Genomic DNA, 18,914 nt, shown 5'->3' on the forward strand with positions numbered 1-18,914 from the left:
AGTACCATTCCACACTTTGCAGAAATCTAAATATTGGGTGTTTGAATAATGTCAAGCTGAAAGTTAAAAAACCCATTGGGTAGTCAAATGTCGAAATCAGAAGTATCTTAAAAAATTCTGGATCTCTGACATTAGCCATTCCACTGTAGAATGATGTGCACATTTGTCAGTCTCTGATGCTTTACCCTCCCACTTAAAAGTAAGCAAAGTAAACATTCATCTATGCAAGCATAGCTCAAAATTCCATAGCAGAATAAAATTCTTATATCAGTTCCTACACTACAAAGATGAAGAAGACAAAGCTTGTTTTTGTTCCATCACCAGGCATAAGCCACCTAATATCCACAGTTGAGCTCTCCAAGCGCTTAACTGAAAGAGATGATCAGCTATCAATATTTGTTCTGGTCATAAGCTCGCCTGTTGGCCCAGACTCGGAGTCCTACACTCAAGAAGTGGCTGCTTCAAACACTAGTATTCAATTCATCAACATTCCTAAAGCAGATCCCAATCTACCAGAGGCCTTGAGCTCCCCAGAAAATTTTTATGCTCTCTATTTGGAAAGCCATAGATCCCATGTCAAAACAGCAATAATTGGTCAAGTACTAGTATCAGAATCCATCACTTCTCTTGCCGGGATGGTTGTTGATCTATTCTGTAGTTCGATGGTTGATGTAGCGAATGAGCTTGGCGTTCCTTCATATGTGTTCTTCACCTCTGGCTCTGCCTATCTTGGCTTCTTGTTTTATCTTCCAATTCACTATAGCCAAAATGGAAGAGAGTTCGAGACTTCAGATTCTGATTCAATTATTCCAACTTATTCTCACCCTGTACCGTCAAAGGTTATACCTTCTTTAGCATTTAACAAGCATGGTGGTTATTCCTCATTCATAAAACATGCTACCAAGTTCAAGGAGACAAAAGGAATCATCATAAACACGTTTGCAGAATTAGAACCTCATGCTGTGGATCGATTGAAATTCGATGCTGAAACACCGCCAATCTACACAGTTGGACCCCTGCTCGACCTGGAGGGCAGAAAGCGAGAGCCTGATCACGAAACAATAATGAAATGGTTAGATGATCAGCCTCCATCATCAGTTGTATTTCTCTGTTTTGGAAGCATGGGTAGTTTTGAGCCTGACCAGTTAGCAGAGATGGCACTTGCACTCGAGCGGAGTGGATACAGATTCTTGTTGTCAGTCCGGTTATCAAAGGTCTTTACAAAAGGGACAGGTGAACATTCCAATATTTCTGAAATGTTGCCGCAAGGCTTCTTAGAACGCATCGAAAATCGAGGATTGGTGAGTAGTTGGGCACCACAAATGGAGGTGCTGGCTCATGAAGCAGTTGGGGGGTTTGTATCTCATTGTGGCTGGAACTCTATACTAGAAAGCCTGTGGCATGGGGTGCCTGTTGCAACATGGCCTGTATATGCTGAGCAACAAATCAATGCGTTCGAGTTGGTAAGAGAGTTGGAACTGGCTATGGACTTGAAAATGGATTATCGAATGGAAAATGCAAAGAATCTTGTAATGGCTGAGGAAATCGAGAAAGCTATCAGATGCTTGATGGACACAGAGAATCCGACAAGAAAAAGAGTTCAAGAAATGAAGGAGATGAGCAGAAAGGCCATTGAAAATGGGGGTTCTTCATTCATTTCACTTGGACGCTTGACTGAAGATATGCACATCAATATTGGAAAAGAGAAGGGAAGTTTCTAAGTTTTTTAAGTTCTTATTGTTACTTGATCATCAATCAACAGATGAAGGGAGGTTTCTTCAACTTGCTTTTTTTCTTTCTGCTTTATTGGTTTAATATTAGTTCTTTCTCAATCCATCTAACTGTTACATTTGTGTGGTAAACACAAATTAGTATTGTTTTTCATCCTTTATGTGGTCATACTTGTGCTTTCAAATCTATTCTTGCTTTTGTAAAACTTTCCTGTTAAATACTTTTCATTTTTCATTTTTCCGCTAAATATTATAAATTTGGTGGTTCATATGTTTCTTCTAAGATTTGTTAGTAAGTAAAATTTTTCTCCATAATTATCTTTTTGATTTCATATGGTGATCATTAAGCTGTTACTCTCAATTGGAATGAAAACTGAAATTGTCCCAAAGCTTGTAGTTCACTTGTTATACATCTTAAGTTTGCTGCTTATTTTGTATATATAAAATGAACTGTACACTTGTTATACATCTTAAGTTTGACTGCCTAACAATTCGGATTCGAATCTTTTTCGAGACATCCGCTGTCATACATGATTTGCCTAATACGCCTTATCCTTTCGTGTAGTTGGCGAATTATTTCATATGGTGATCATTAAGCTGTTATTCTCAATTGGAATGAAAACTGAAATTGTCCCAAAGCTTGTAGTTCACTTGTTATACTTCTTAAGTTTGCTACTTATTTCGTATATATAAAGTGAATACATCTTAAGTTTGACTTCCTAATAATTCGGGTTCGAATCTTTTTCGACACATTCGCTATCGTACAGAGTTTGCCTAGTACATCTTATCCTTTCATATAGTTGGCATATTATTGCACGGGACGAAATTTATCTATCGAAAAAATTTAAAGAAAATGTCAGAACACCATTTTGGTCTAATTAGATTCTTATATTTATCAATCCCTTATACATAGTTTCTTTAAGCTCCGTTTCCTATAGATTATGATAAATTAAGTTGTAAAAATCCGATAGTTGCTCGGAAAAAAAAAAAGACCGCTATTTAAAATAAGGAGCATCTCTTGTAGCGAGGAAAAACGAAAGAGATAAAAGTTCCCATCAAAGTAAGAACTTGAACATGTGGTTTCCCGTTCAATTGCACGTACTCTGTCGCATCTCTTGTCGCAAGAGATAAAAGTTCCAATCAAATTAAGAACTTGAATTGCACGTACGCTGTCGCATCTCTTGTAGCGAGGAAAAACGAAAGAGATAAAAGTTCCCATCAAAGTAAGAACTTGAACATGTGGTTTCCAGTTCAATTGCACGTACTCTGTCATAATTTTCAAGTTTAAATGAAAATAATCTTCTCCTCCATCCCAATTATTTGATCTTATTTCGAGAATTCAACTTGCAATAATAGTATTTTGATTATGATATTTGTTTTTTTTTTTAAATTTTATCTTTATAAATTCAGAATTTAAATTTGAATGATTACATATATATATATATATATAATTAAATAGGAAACTATATTAAAAAAGTGAGATTAAAAAATATTTTGACTTTCTTAATAACAAGACAAATTTTTTGGAAACTCAAAATAGAAAAAGTAGACACTTTATTCAAGGAAGAGAGTATTGAATATCCAAGAAAATAAAGCTCAAACCTGGCCACATACTGAGACGGCTCAGGGAATTGATGATCAACATTTGAGGTATGCGCACATGATTTTCTGAAAAAGGGACACCAAGGGGAATCTTTCATCTTTCGTCAGAAAAATCTGATCCATATCCAGACTCCCTACATTCGGACGGGGACCAAGGTTACGTCTACGGTGGAAAGTACCCTTTTCTGCCTAGGCAGAAGCAAAGGAGGCCAACTGTGTTATGTGGGGACGCACAAAGACAAAGAGCAAAAAGATGTACCGAGATAGACTATAAACGAATCGAGCGGCTCGAATCAAATTCGAGTCGAGCTCGATGTTGATCGAGTCGAAATCGAGCTCGAATTCGAGCTCAAAATATTAAGCTCTTTAGCTCGATGTTGATCGAGTCGAAATCGAGTTCAAAATATTAAGTTTTTTAGCTCGCGAGTTCGAGTAGTAATATTTTTTATTTTTTTATTTTAAGTATATTTTTTTTTATTTTAAGTATATATATATTTTCTTATTTTCTTATTTCAATAGTAAAATTATATATATATCTTTAATATTTTATTATTTATTAAGGAAAAAATATTATATTATTTATTTTTTAAAAAATAAAATAATTATTTTTTATTTTTTTTCGAGCTCGAGCTCGAGTTTTAAATTGCCGACTCGTCGAGCTCGATCTCGAGTTCGAACTTGGTAAAATTTAGTCGAGACTCGGCTCGATTAGTCCAAAACTCGACTCGACTCGACTCGTTTGCAACCCTAGTACCGAGCATTGGTCGATTGTGCAGGGGTGAAATAATGCAATACATTTTGAAATCACAATAAAAGTCTTTTTAAAAATTTGTTCATCATCTAATGCCAATACTTATATTTGATAAATTAAAATAGTTAATTAAATATTCTATTATAATATGAATAATTATATATCATTGAATTGACTGAATGATATTTTTATTTTTTTTTGGCATTTCAACTAGTTGTCAATTAAGTTTCAATTGAAATAAAGATTTTATAATTGTCAACAAAATTATCAATTTCAAATGAACGTAAATATAAATACATTAAATTGTATTATTAAAATATTTCATTTAATATGAAGGAAAGACAGTGAGAAACAGCAAGAAATTTTTTAAAAATTCATATGAGTCCTTCATATTGATAATCACCTTTACTTGTTAATGTAATCACAATATCTAACCATGCAACAGTTTATGTTATACTTTTTTAGAATTAAAGTTATATATACTCAAATTAAAATTTTCTTTTTTCCACTAATTTTTTTTCATATGTGATTTATGTGTTGTCATTTATTTGTAATTTATTTAACGAAGAGATGCTCTTTAGGCTAAATGATAGCGTTTTGACAATGTGGAGTATTTTTAAGGATTTTTATGAGATTTGAGAACACTTTTTTATACATTTAATCTAATTCATATTTTATTTCATTTGAAATATAATTATTTAAAATATAAGGGACCATATTGATTAAATTTTCAAATATTAGGGACCAAAAATTATAATTCTAATTTGATTTTGACTTTAGTTATTGTAGTTTTCAATTAGTTGTCCTAATTTGACTAAAATAAAAATTTTGGGACCATATTTATTTTAGTCGAAATATTAGGGACTAATTTAACTCATAGACCAAACATTGGGGGGATCAAAATTGCACATCTTTCGTTATTTTAATCATATTTGAGTTCCAACTCTTCCTTTTATATTTACACTTCAATTATTTCAAATATCAAACTCAATTAAAAAAGAAAGCCTATCACAACATTTGCTTTGACATGTATAAAACTCACTAATTAATGTTGAAAATTTTGTCTACCTTTTCGTGTCTTTTGTTCCACATTTCTTTGGCATTCACTTTTTCGTTCTTTCCCTTTCATTGGAGCCCGCATCTTCGGCTAGAGTGTTCACAAAATATTTACTAAGTGCTGAGCATTAGATTAGATGATGATAGGGTGTAATTTTCTCTTTTATTTTATTATTAATTTCCCCTATTACCTGACTTGATGTGGATTAATTAGTAGATTCTACTCACTTTTCGTAATTTGCACTTATTTCAGGGAGTAGAGCGAAAATATGATAACAGGTGCACATTTGACAGAAAAAGAGTCCCGATGATAGAGATTGTCCCAGGGATACTTTTGGAAAAGAAGATGTTAAGCCCATTTTGGTAAATTCCGCAAGGAAATGACGGCTGAAGGGCTTCACTCTGCTGAGGTGCCGCCGGCAATTAAAAGGAGGGGGAGAAAGCAATGGGTGGCTGGCTTTTATTCTTAGCTTTTTCGTCTGTAGCTGAGGATGAATTGTTGACTTTTCCTAGAGATTTTCTTTTGGCTTCTCTTACGCATGGCAAGAGAGCTTAGCTTTAGTGTTTTAACCTTTTCTTGTTAGCTATTTGTGGCTTTTGTCTCCACGCATGTCAGGAGCAAAGAATTGGAGCCTACTTTCTTTGACTTTTCCTTCTTGTACCTTTCGAGTGGCTTTGCTCTACGGAAGTTAGGAACAATGAAGAGCTTCAATTGTTACCTGTGACTTTCATTTTGCTCTCTAATTGTTCGACGAAGTGCGGCTCTTGAAATGCAGACAATGGCCGTGATTTTTGCTGAAATTTTCCGCGGACGTAGTTCATCAACTATGAACTAATTTCCTCATTCTAATCAAGAAACGACGGATGCTTTGGGTTGCCTAAAAATTGTGAGATTGTTTTAATTTAATCTTTCCCTTTTATTTATCGGTATTCGCATATTCCTTGTTTGCTATACTTATGGTTATTTAGTTAATTGATTGTCTTGGATCCGGATAATTAATTGACTTGATAATCTACTGTCAATTAGGGCATTAAATTCGTAATTGTTTAATTGTCCCGAAATAGTGACAACTGGCACGATTAGATTCGTATCAGGGGGATACGCGGGCTAATCTAAAATAACCCTGGTAGTGTGTTATTTGGTTAGAATACGCTCCTCTAATACGTAAGGCAATTGGGAAATTAAATCTTACGGGCGTACCTAAGATTATTCCTTAATTAGAACAGTGATTAACGGGCGTACCTTAATCACCGACATAGTAAGGAGGGGTTGACTGCCATCGCTTGTTTGGTAGTTATAACCTATTTATTAGTAAATAATTGGAGTTGCCTTTGTTTCGATGATAAATTAGGTGCACCATTGTTGAAGTTATTTCTTGGTTAAACCTTTAATTAATATTACCTTGATTTTAGTGAATTGCCATTTGACTTTTAGTTGCCTACTTTATTTTATTTTTAATTGCTTCCTTATTTTAATTGATTTAGGCCTTTAATTATTGTTACTCTAAATTCAGTGAACTGTGGTTTAAATTCTAGTTAATTATTTATTTTTATTTTTTTATTTGAATTTATTTAATTGTCGTCGTTCCTACAAAATCACCCCCTGTGTTACTTTAGATTTCTTAAGAAACAAATATACCCAATCCCTGTGAATACGACCCTACTTGCCCTATCTACAAATTCATAATTATTTGTGAAAAGAAATAACCATTCCATTCGGGTATATCGGATCAAACAAACTCTTCGAGAACAGGGTGAATCAAGTAACCCATTGCACACCTAGAGTTCTTGCTCCAGTACTTGGAATTGGGTTTTGGTCATTTTAACTGGTAAATAGGTTTAATTTTATTATTGCACAGGTTTCGACAACCTGTCAATTTTTGGCGCCGTTGCCGGAGACTGACGTTATTATTTGTTCCTTTTTAAATTCATTTTTTTTCTTTTCTTTTGCTCTAATTTTCTGGTATTTTTCTAGTGTATGCCTCGATCTTCTCGTACAGGTGATTTGGTTTTTGACCCTGAGGTAGAGAAGACTGCGCGTAGGACAAGAAAAGAGAACAGATAGCTCCGAGAGGAGCACTCCAGTGCTGCATCTCAGAGATCTGAGCCAGAAGTTGAACCAACAGATTCGTTTGGAGACACTTCGAGTGACTCTGACCAGGAGGAAGGAACCATGGCTAATGCACGAACATTAAGGGAGTTGGCTGCTCCTAACTTAAATCAGCAGCCTTTGTGCATCACTTTCCCAAATTTAGATAACAGCACTCCATTTGAATTAAAATCTGGCCTTATTCATCTTTTACCTTCCTTTCATGGTTTACCAGGTGAAGAGCCGTATAAGCATCTACACGAGTTTGATGTTGTATGCAATAGTATGAAACCCCCGGGAATCACAGAAGAGCAAATAAAAATGCGGGCATTCCCTTTCTCATTGAAAGACTCTGCGAAGGACTGGCTGTACTACCTGCCACCAGGCAGCATTACCACGTGGGATCAGTTGCAGAAAAAATTTCTAGAAAAATATTTTCCTGCGTCCAGGGCTGCAAATCTAAGGAAAGAAATTTGCGGGATCAAGCAGCACCCAGGGGAGTCACTCCATGAGTACTGGGAGCGGTTCAAAAAATTGTGCAGAAAGTGCCCCCAACACCAAATAAGTGAGCAGTTGCTCATACAGTATTTTTATGAGGGGCTCCTTTTCAGAGACAGGAGCATAATTGATGCTGCAAGTGAATGGGCACTGGTAAACAAAATCCCTCGGGAAGCGCGGAAGTTGATAGAGGGGATGGTAGAAAATTCACAACAATTCGGTACGAGAAAGGATGTCCCGATACGCAAGGTGAATGAGATAGAGACATCCTCTATCCAGCAGCAGCTAACTGAATTGACCTCGTTTGTTAGGCAACTGGCTGTAGGGAATGCATCTCAGGCCAGGGTGTGCGGGATTTGCACTGGTATGGGTCACTCTGCAGACATGTGCCCAATGATTCAGGAAAAAACTGCAGAACGGGTGAACATGGCTGGCCACTCGCCCGCGCAAAGAAAGTAGTACGACCCTTACTCAAGCACCTACAATCCCGGGTAGAGAGATCATCCCAACCTCAGTTATGGAGGAAATAGGCAGCCCAACTTTGCACCGAACAGGCAGTCTAATTTAGTGCCAAATAAGCAACCAGGGTACCAGCAGCAATACCAACCCCGACCACCTCTGCCCCCAAGCTCTGATCCATCTTTGGAGGAGATGATGAAACAAATGATGGCAACCATTACGCAAAATCAGCAAAGGACGGACTCCGAAATGTAGGACATAAAGAATCAGATAAGTCAAATGGCCACAACAATCAACCACTTGGATTCCCAGAACCAAGGTAAATTGCCATCTCAGCCTGAATTAAATCCGAAGAACGTGAGCGCAATGACCCTAAGGAGCGGGAAGAAAATTCAGGGGCCTAAACCTGTGATCCCTAAGGACAAGGATGAGGAAAAGATCGAAAATGAGCTTGAGAGGGAGGACAGCAATGGTGCAGACCCAAAGGTACTTCCAAACCCAGTAATTACAGTTAAAACTAACCCGCCTCCTTTTCCTAGCAGGTTGAAAAAATCGAAAAAGCAAGATAAGAAGAAGGAGATCTTGGAGGTTTTTCGCAAGGTTGAGATAAATATTCCCAATCAAACAAGTACCAAAATATGCCAAATTTCTAAAGGACTTGTGTGTCAACCGAAGGCGGTTGAGGGGGGATGAGAGGGTCATTGTTGGGGAGAATGTGTCAGCGGTCCTGCAGAGGAAGCTTCCACCCAAGTGTGGGGACCCAGGTATATTTACTATCCCCTGTAGGATAGGTTATACTGTGATTAGAAGGGCCATGTTGGATCTGGGAGTATCAATTAATGTCATGCCTAAATCTATCTATGCTTCTCTGAAGTTAGGTCCATTAAAAGAAACTGGAATAATCATTCAATTAGCTGACCGAACTAATGCATATCTTGATGGGTTGGTTGAATATGTGTTGGTGAAAGTTAATGATTTGGTGTTTCCAGCTGATTTTTATGTACTTGATATGGATGATGATCACTCCCCCGATCCCTCACCTTTGTTGTTAGGTAGACCCTTTATGAGCACAGCACAAACAAAAATTGATGTTAATAAGGGTACCTTATCCATGGAATTTGATGGGAAATTGTGCATTTTAATATCTTTGATACTATGAAATACCCCTCAAATTCCAACTTTAACTCAGTTTTCTCCGTGAGTGCTATTGACCCTGCAATGCAGGAAGCGTTTGAAACTATTGGCAGGGATGAGTTGGAGGTGGTTTTAACCAAGCACCTCGAGTTGGAGACAACTCCTAAGGTGGAGTGGAGTAAGGATCTAAAATGCACAATAGGTGGCATTACACTCATTGTCGACCACATCAAAAAGGTATGAAGTCTTGCCTATTTTTATTCCCGAAACTCACCAGAAGGTATTGCCATCTGTGGTGCAGGCACCTGTAGTGGAGTTAAAGCCTCTACCAGAGCACCTGAAGTATGCGTATTTGGGTGACAACGAGACACTCCCGGTGATTATCTCATCTGCACTCTCAAAAACGTAGGAGGAGAAGTTGATCCGAGTCCTTAGAGAGCATAAAGAGGCGATAGGTTGGACAATCGCAGACATTAAGGGGATCAGCCCGGCCATCTGTATGCACCGAATTAGACTGGAAGAGGATGCTAAACCTGTTCGGCAGGCTCAAAGGAGGCTCAACCCCCTAATGATGGAAGTTGTAAAGAAAGAAATTTTAAAATTGCTAGATGTGGGTATCATTTTTGCAATATCAGATAGCCCTTGGGTGAGTCCGGTCCAGGTAGTCCCAAAGAAAGCAGGAGTGACGGTGGAGGCCAACCAAACGGGTGAGCTCGTACCAGTACGCAAGCCCACTGGATGGAGGCAGTGTATAGACTACCGTAGGCTAAACGCCGTTACCAAAAAGGACCACTTCTCTCTTCCTTTCATTGACCAAATGGTTGAACGTTTGGCTTGTAGAGCTTACTATTGCTTTTTGGATGGATTTTCAGGATATTTTCAAATAGCAATTGCACCAGAAGACCAAGAGAATACAACCTTCACGTCCCCATTCGGGACCTTTGCCTATAGACGAATGCCATTCGGGTTGTGCAATGCACCTGCAACATTCCAGAGGTGTATGGTAAATATTTTTTCTGAATATGTGGAGAAAATTATTGAAGTTTTCATGGACGATTTCAGTGTGTATGGTGATAGTTTTGATACGTACCTAGATAACCTGAGATTGATCCTGATAAGGTGTTTAGAGACTAATCTTGTGCTTCATTGGGAAAAATGCCATTTCATGGTTGACCACGGGATAGTCTTAGGTCATGTTGTGTCGTCTAAGGGTATTGAAGTTGATAGGGCGAAAATAGATATTATATTTGCTTTGCCTTACCCCGCAAGTGTGCGGGAAGTGCGCTCTTTTCTTGCACATGCAAGATTTTACCGAAGGTTTATCAAGGATTTCTCGAAAATTGGAGTCCCGTTGTTCCAACTTCTACAAAAGGATGTAGCCTTCGAGTTTGATGACAAGTGTGAGAGAGTTTTCGACAAATTGAAGGAATTGTTGACCTCGCCTCCAATCATCCAACCCCCTGACTAGAATTTACCGTTTGAGATCATGTGCGATGCCAGTGATCATGCTGTAGGGACTGTATTGGGGCAGCGAGTAGGAAATGCAGCTCACGTCATCTATTATGCATCCCGCGCCCTGAATGGGGCCCAGTTGAATTACTCCACCACTGAGAAGAAGCTTCTTGCAGTTATTTTTGTTTTAGAAAAATTCAGGTTATATTTGTTAGGTGCTAAAGTGATTGTATTTTCTGATCATGCAGCATTGAGATACCTGATGACCAAGAAAGATGCGAAACCGAGGCTCATACGGTGGATATTGCTCCTACAGCAATTTGACCTGGAGATAAGAGATAAAAGAGGGTCAGAGAATTTAGTAGCCAACCATTTGAGTCGTATCCCCGTTGGAGAGGATAGTGAACCATTGAAGGATGCATTCCATGAAGAACATTTATTTTCTTTAAATTCTCAATTGCCTTGGTATGCTGATCTGGTCAATTATTTGGTAACTGGTAATTTTCCTGCAGGTTGGCCAAAATCGAAGAGGGACAAATTGAAGAGCGACGCCAAGTATTTTATCTGGGATGACCCGTACTTATGGAAAAGATGCGCAGATCAAGTGATGCGGAGATGTGTAAGTGAAATAGAATTTCAATCGATTTTAGCTTTTTGTCATACTTTTGCCTGTGGATGTCATTTTGGACCCAGGAGAACTGCTCATAAGGTTTTAGAAAGTGGATTTTATTGGCCTTCATTGTTTAAGGATACATATGTGTTTTGTAAGTCATGTGATCGCTGCCAAAGAGTTGGTAATATAGCCCGTAGAGATCATATGCCCCAAGTCCCATTGATTTTTGTCGAAATTTTTGATGTCTGGGGTATAGATTTCATGGGGCCTTTTCTTACTTCATTTGGTTTTATATATATTTTGTTGGCAGTTGATTATGTGTCTAAACGGATGGAGGTCAAGGCTATTCGGACTAATGACTCGAAAGTAGTTGCAGATTTTATCAGGTCTAATATTTTTGTGCGATTTGGAATGCCAAGAGCTATTGTCAGTGATAGGGGAATGCACTTCTGCAACAAAACCATAGCTGCGTTATTTCGCAAGTATGGTGTTCTCCACAGGGTCTCGACGTCGTACCACCCGCAGACTAATGGTCAAGCGGAGGTATCGAATCGGGAGATTAAATCCATTTTGGAGAAAATGGTGCGCCCCGATAGGAAAGATTGGAGTCAACGGTTGGAGGATGCACTCTGGGCCTATCGGACGGCATACAAGACCCCTATAGGGATATCACCGTACAGGTTGGTATTTGGGAAGCCGTGTCATCTTCTAGTGGAGTTTGAGCACAAGGTTTTTTGGGCGATAAAGCAATGCAACATGAACCTAGAGGAGGCCGGTGCCCAACGGAAGTTGGATTTGCAGGAATTGGAGGAGATCCTGAACGAAACCTACGAAAATGCATTAATTTATAAGGAGAGAAGCCGGACATTTCATGATCAACAAATTTCTAGAAAAATCTTTGAAGTTGGTCAGAAGGTCCTCCTATACCAATCCAGCCTCAAGCTATTCCCAGGTAAGTTACGTTCCCGTTGGATTGGACCTTTTATTGTTACTCACGTGTTTCCATATGGTGCAGTTGAAATCCAAAGCGCTAAATCAGACAACAAGTTTGTGGTGAATGACCACCGTCTCAAACATTATTACAAAAGTTTTTCAAGTGGAGAAATGGAGACAATAAGTCTAGACGCACCACCGTGTCCTAATTAGGGACACTTTACCATGTCTAGCCAAAGACATTAAAGAAAGGCGCTCATTGGGAGGCAACCCAATTGTTTCTTTTTATTGTTTGTTTTGATTTCGTGTGATATTTTAAATATGTTTTCCTTGAATTTGACTGATTTTGGGGTTCAATTTTCGTTTTTGCCGATTTGTAAGTGTTCTTCTGTCATGACGCGCCCGCGTGATGACACGTGGAGCGCCCACGGTCAGAGAGCTCTCTTGCTCTCATGACGCGCCCGCGTCATGACGCCCAGGAAGCTCACGGTCAAAAAGCTTTCCTGCCCTTTTGACGTGCTCGCGTCACGTTCGCGGGAAAGGTAAGGATTCAAAAAAAAATTATATATATATAATAAAAAAATAATAATAAAGATTAAAAAAATAAAAATATATATATATATTAAAAAAAAAATTTTTCTTAACTGTAGCTATTTCTTTTTTTTAAAATATATATATATATATATTTTCTTTTCCTTCTTTTCTTTTCTTCCTTTCCCTTCTTTTTCTTTCTTTCTTTCTTCTTCTTTCTTTCTCTTTTCTTTTTTTCCTTCTACTCTGCTCTCCTACTGGTCCGCCGCTGCTCTGCGCGCCCCGCGAGCTTAGCTCCGCCAACACTCGATCGCCGTCAACCCCACGGCCTCGCGTCTCTCCACCTGCTAGCGCAACCTCCACCAGCCCACCAGACCACCCACGCCCGCCGCCGTCCAAGCGCACGCCAGCGCCGCGCGCCTCCACCTGCTGTCGCGACGCACGCCATCCATTGGCTTGGGCTCTCCTTTTCTTCTTCAGTTCATCCGCCGCCAGCAGCCCACGACCGACGCCCGCCTCCGCCGTCCACGTCGCCGCTCGCTCCTGCTCCACCTGAAGCCGCCCGCCACCAGCCCTCTCTCCACCACCAGATCTGCCACACAGCCGCGCCACCATTCTTCCCTCTGTCCGCCGCTCCTTAGTCCCAGCGCAGCCACCACCAGCTCTTTCTATCCAACCTCGCCGCGCCGCCCATCTCATCCGCCACCAGCGAGCAGCCCGTTGCTCACTCCATCGCACGCCGTCGTAGCGGCTGAAGTTCCCACAGTCAGGCAGCCGCCTGGTCTAGTGCGCCGCGCGCGCTCTGTTCCAGCTCGTCCAAGGCCAGCCCACGGACGCCGCCCTTCCCTCGCGTCCTCCACAGCTCCGTTGTCTTGCACACGCCTCCGCTTCCTCCCGGTCCACTACTGTCACCAGCTCTCCTCCACTGTCGTGCCTCTTTTTCTTAGCCACTACCACCCCAGTTTCTTCATTCGGCCACTGGGAGAGGTATTTGCTACTCAATCTCCAATTCTTGATAGGCATTGGATTTACTTGGGGGTTTGTCAGTCATTGGGTTTTCTGTCTTAACTGTTCGATGCACCAGTGCTAGCAATTGTGGTATTTTCCCTTGTATTATTGTGCTATTTTGCTATACCCGTGGTACTGGGAAGTAACTGGACCTCTCTTTGGTACTTCTCTTTGGTTGGCTACGTGATCATTGTCTAATCCGTAAGCTGTCTTCATTGAACTTGTTGATTTTGAGTTGCGAGTTTAGTTGGCCAACTGGAGCCATTTATTGAGATTTTGGGTGAGCTTCAATGCTGTGATTGTTTGTTAAATTCGGAGGAGATTTTGAACCTTACGTGCTTATTGAATTGACTTGCTGACGACTATTTGGCTTGCATTGCTGAAGGAATGATTGAGGTTTTTGTGGGGGCTTTGCTTGAGTTAATTCTGCTATTGCATATTGAGTTGAGATCCTGTGCCGTTTGACTTACTTTGTGAGGCTGGTCTTGCATAATTTCATTGTTGGGGGCCCTCTGACTGAGAGTTTAAACTTTTGAAGTGGGAAGGCTTTGACTGGGCATTTTTAATTGCTGGAACTTTTCTTTTTGTTATTGATTGGGTTATTACTGGGAAATTATTGCTTTGTTCTGCTGAGTTTCCTTTGCTAGTTGCATTTGCTGGTTTCCATACCTGTTGGAGCTTCTGTTGCTTTGAGCTGACTGTTGGGTGACATGGTGAGACCAAAATCCTCCTCTAGGTCTAGGGCATCTCGTTCTCAACCACCTCCACAAGCATCTATTCCTGTGAATACACCTTCCAACTTACCCTCTTCTTCTAGTGTTCGAACCCGCTTGGGTAGGGGTAGGGGTGCTCAGGTGGATACCCCCGCTCATTTTGGAGGGCACCTAACCTTCACTAGACCCGCCGATCAGCAGAGATATGCTAAGGTCTGTGAGCGGCGTATTATACCTTGCAAAACTTGGGAAAAATTAACCGTGATGGGCCTAGGCATACGAGAGGAGCTCGAGCAGATGTTTACAGCCATCGGGTGGCTCCCATATCTCGATATCTTATGCCCCGCCTTTGTCGAGCTGACTCGGGAGTTTTATTCTACCTTTGAGTTTGAGTTTCCCACGAGGTTCACCGTTGAGACGCCCAATGTCATCCGTTTCCGTCTGATGGGTCGGGAATTTAATTTTTCAATTACCCAATTTAATCTGGCATTTGGGTTCATTACTCGAGAGTATGCTGAGACTAGGGAGTATGGTGAGAGTGCATGTGATTACATAGAGTCTTTTCTCTCCCGCTACCGCGCTGTGTGGGAAGACATGTCTACCGATCGGCACCGCTACGACCCTTCTAGGTCTAGGAGCTCCTTTCTTAAGGATCCTAGCGCCCGATACGTCCATCGATTCTTAGCCTACAGCTACTCCGGTCGGAAGGACAGCTCCGGCATTCTCTCTCGACCCGAGTTTTTCTTCATCTGGAGTATGAAGAATAACATCAAAGTTAACTTGGGGTGTTGGTTGGCGGCGCAGTTCAAGACCGTCTTAGCCAAAAAGAACAAGCCCCTGATCCTTGGGTCCTATATCACCCACTTGGCAACACAGTTGGGGATTCTTAACCTGGAGGACCACGACCTACATTTGGCGTGCGAGATGGAGCTCTTGGATGTAGATTGCTTGGAGAAAATGGGAGTCGTCGAGCGCCTGCCCGATGGTTCCTACCAGTTCATCCCTCCGGGACCAGTTCGAGCTCCAGGGGCGCATCCTTCGACCCGAGCAGGGCCCTCCTCCTTTCCTGGGTCAGCCGAGGACACTGCTGGGCCATCTTCTTCTGCGCCACCTCCACCGCATGGAACTACTGAATGGCAGCAACTCCGGGAGCAAGTTCAGGCTTTGGAAGCTCGGATGGTCAACGTCGATGCCAATGTCGCTGGCATAGCACAGAATTTGGCGCAGTTTCTGCTTCATACGGGCTTCGCTCCTTCGTGTCCACCTCGCCCACCATTTTGACCTGGCTTCAGGGAAGTTTGGTTGCTTTCTCCCTCACTTTTGCTGTTTATTTGACACATTGAGGACACTGTGTCCTATAGGTGTGGGAGGGTCTATAGTCTTTTTAGTTTTTAGTAGTTTTTAGTTTTATTTCTAGTTGCTTATTTTCTTTCTTTCTTTCTTCTTCGTGCTTATCCCTCATGTGAAAAAAATGATATTGGTTTATTGACTCTAATTCTACTTTTGCCGAGTTTTTAAAAATAAAAATGTATCAGGTTCATGTGGTTGGGTCCAAAATATCTCCTTGGTGAATATCGGATTGCTTGACTCTTTTGATTTCTTTGTTAACTTTTCTAGGCATAGGGAATGACTGTTGGCGTTTTAATGTGAACTGGTCCAATATTGACTCCAGTTCTCCATGTTTGGTAATAATAAGGCAAGCTGCTCCTATGCGTGGTTATTAGTGTTGTTATGTTGCGTTTTTGCATTGTTTTGCTGTGAATAAACTTGACTGTACTCCGCTATTAGTTGCTGCTGAGTAACCGGGAATCTGCACCTAAAAGTGTCGATTCTCGCGTCGAAAGGTGGTACTTTCTATGAGTACGTGGTCGTATAGTGGTAGGAGCTGAGTAACCGGGCTCTTTCATCTAAAAATGTTGGAGTTCGCATCCTAAAGGCTCCGGCGGCTAGAGACTAAGTTTTTTTGTGTTAATTATTGCTATAAAACAAAAAAAAAAGAAGAAAAAAAAGGAAAAAGAGAAGAAAGAATAAATAATAGGGAAGCTTGCTGGTTTATGGACTTAATATGGAGACTTGTGTGATTATTCGGACCATTAACTGATAAATGTTATGCGCCATTCCTTTTCCTTAGATTAGTTAATTTGGAAATTGAAGGAGTCTGCGGTTTAGAAGCTATCTAGGGTGATGGTTCTCGGATTTTAATCACTAGTGCTCGATATATGATCCTCCTTGATATCTTGGCAATTTGGTGGATAGAGCAATGGCCATTATCAAATTTTGGTGTTCGTTTACTATTCTTATGCTTGAGGATAAGCATGGTTTAAGTGTGGAGGAATTGATAGGGTGTAATTTTCTCTTTTATTTTATTATTAATTTCCCCTATTACCTGATTTGATGTGGATTAATTAGTAGATTCTACTCCCTTTTCGTAATTTACACTTATTTCAGGGAGTAGAGCGAAAATATGATAACAGGTGCACATTTGACAGAAAAAGAGTTCCGATGATAGAGATTGTCCCAGGGATACTTTTGGAAAAGAAGATGTTAAGCCCATTTTGGTAAATTCCGCAAGGAAATGACGGCTGAAGGGCTTCACTCTGCTGAGGTGCCGCCGGCAATTAAAAGGAGGGGGGAGAAAGCAATGGGTGGCTGGCTTTTATTCTTAGCTTTTTCGTCTGTAGCTGAGGATGAATTGTTGACTTTTCCTAGAGATTTTCTTTTGGCTTCTCTTACGCATGGCAAGAGAGCTTAGCTTTAGTGTTTTAACCTTTTCTTGTTAGCTATTTGTGGCTTTTGTCTCCACGCATGTCAGGAGCAAAGAATTGGAGCCTACTTTCTTTGACTTTTCCTTCTTGTACCTTTCGAGTGGCTTTGCTCTACGGAAGTTAGGAACAATGAAGAGCTTCAATTGTTACCTGTGACTTTCATTTTGCTCTCTAATTGTTCGACGAAGTGCGGCTCTTGAAATGCAGACAATGGCCGTGATTTTTGCTGAAATTTTCCGCGGACGTAGTTCATCAACTATGAACTAATTTTCTCATTCTAGTCAAGAAACGACGGATGCTTTGGGTTGCCTAAAAATTGTGAGATTGTTTTAATTTAATCTTTCCCTTTTATTTATCGGTATTCGCATATTCCTTGTTTGCTATACTTATGGTTATTTAGTTAATTGATTGTCTTGGATCCGGATAATTAATTGACTTGATAATCTACTGTCAATTAGGGCATTAAATCCGTAATTGTTTAATTGTCCTAAAATAGTGACAACTGGCACGATTAGATTCGTGTCAGGGGGATACGCGGGCTAATCTAAAATAACCCTGGTAGTGTGTTATTTGGTTAGAATAAGGCTCCTCTAATACGTAAGGCAATTGGGGAATAGGGCTCCTCGCAAATAGGTTTAATTTTATTATTGCACAGGCTTCGACAACCTGTCAGATGATGAACAAATTTTTAAAATGGTTTTTTATTGTAATTTTAAAATGTATTGTTTTATTTCATCCACTCAAAACCGGCCTTCTCCATGCCCGGTGCATATTTTGGCTGTTTGCCCTTGTGCGTCCCCACATAACATAGTTGGCCTCATTGCATTGCTTCTGCCTACCATGGGCAGAAAAGTGAACTATCCACCGTAGACGTAACCTTCGGACCAACCACCCTGTCCATCCGTTGCGAAATGCACCTGCCATAACAACATAAGAAGAAAGAGACAGGATGAACCACACCGTGAAACCAGTGCACAGAAAAGGCAATATGGCTGTAGAAGACCCCAGAGGAACAAGAAATATCCAAGTTTATGAAATACGTAAAGAGGTAGGCAAAATATAGTGGCGTACGGGAAAAGTAATCGGGACAGAACAACACTGGTCTTGGAATGGCAACCCATGATGTTGAGGGAGAAGTAGAAAAGCTCCTAATGGAGAAGAGTTCTCGGTTCAAAGAGAGTTATTACGTAAAGGTCATTCTTCATCCATGACAAGGTGGACTGCAAGCATTATTGTACCTGTTGTTCGTTTTTGGTCCAGGGGAGGACTCCAAGCTTTACCGTAAAGAAGGAAGAAGGAGAAGAGTTTGAGAGTCGATGGGAACCTTGGGAGTTGCATGGATTGCCATTTTTTAAAATTTTTGTAAAAAAATATATGGCAACGATTTAATGTATATAAAATAAAAAAAATAATTAAAAAACATTCACATAAAATGTGATATTTTTTTTTGAAGAAAAATGGCTTTCCAAACGGGAAACTCGCTTGATTAATGTTCTCACCAACTGAGCATTATTGTTCCTTTAGTTGTGATGTTCTTTTTACAAGTTGAATTTTCAATGCGAACCATTTATGTATGTACA

The 18,914-nt window shown here is 40.2% G+C and overlaps 3 protein-coding genes across 3 annotated transcripts; all 3 read left to right on the forward strand.

Moving 5' to 3' along the window:
* Positions 1–287: 287 nt before the first annotated feature.
* On the forward strand, positions 288–1,721 carry LOC113693141 (UDP-glycosyltransferase 71K1-like). Its single transcript, XM_027211715.1, has one exon. The coding sequence runs from the start codon at positions 288–290 to the stop codon at positions 1,719–1,721; it is 1,434 nt and encodes a 477-aa protein (XP_027067516.1).
* Positions 1,722–10,805: 9,084 nt separating this feature from the next.
* Positions 10,806–12,530, forward strand: LOC140008681 (uncharacterized). The gene is made up of 5 exons (XM_072053530.1): positions 10,806–11,347; positions 11,465–11,535; positions 11,695–11,770; positions 11,885–12,336; positions 12,400–12,530. Exons 1-5 carry the CDS (start codon positions 10,806–10,808, stop codon positions 12,528–12,530), a joined length of 1,272 nt encoding a protein of 423 aa, XP_071909631.1.
* A 491-nt stretch (positions 12,531–13,021) lies between these two features.
* On the forward strand, positions 13,022–17,490 carry LOC140008550 (uncharacterized). Its single transcript, XM_072053283.1, has 2 exons — positions 13,022–15,865; positions 17,022–17,490. The coding sequence occupies exon 1, from the start codon at positions 14,567–14,569 to the stop codon at positions 15,848–15,850; it is 1,284 nt and encodes a 427-aa protein (XP_071909384.1). The 5' UTR covers positions 13,022–14,566; the 3' UTR covers positions 15,851–15,865; positions 17,022–17,490.
* Positions 17,491–18,914: the final 1,424 nt, after the last annotated feature.

The sequence above is a fragment of the Coffea arabica genome, chromosome 6c (assembly GCF_036785885.1).
Source record: "Coffea arabica cultivar ET-39 chromosome 6c, Coffea Arabica ET-39 HiFi, whole genome shotgun sequence".
In the NCBI taxonomy this organism is placed as follows: Eukaryota; Viridiplantae; Streptophyta; class Magnoliopsida; order Gentianales; family Rubiaceae; genus Coffea; species Coffea arabica.

Bases quoted from the DNA above. Each gene is read 5' to 3' on its own strand.
- LOC113693141 (XM_027211715.1), top strand. From the start codon at position 288: ATGAAGAAGACAAAGCTTGTTTTTGTTCCATCACCAGGCATAAGCCAC.
- LOC140008681 (XM_072053530.1), top strand. From the start codon at position 10,806: ATGTGCGATGCCAGTGATCATGCTGTAGGGACTGTATTGGGGCAGCGA. The intron at 11,348-11,464 runs GTACTTATGGAA...TTTTGGACCCAG, and splicing joins TATTTTATCTGGGATGACCC to GAGAACTGCTCATAAGGTTT. The intron at 12,337-12,399 runs GTAAGTTACGTT...CATATGGTGCAG, and splicing joins CAGCCTCAAGCTATTCCCAG to TTGAAATCCAAAGCGCTAAA.
- LOC140008550 (XM_072053283.1), top strand. From the start codon at position 14,567: ATGGTGAGACCAAAATCCTCCTCTAGGTCTAGGGCATCTCGTTCTCAA.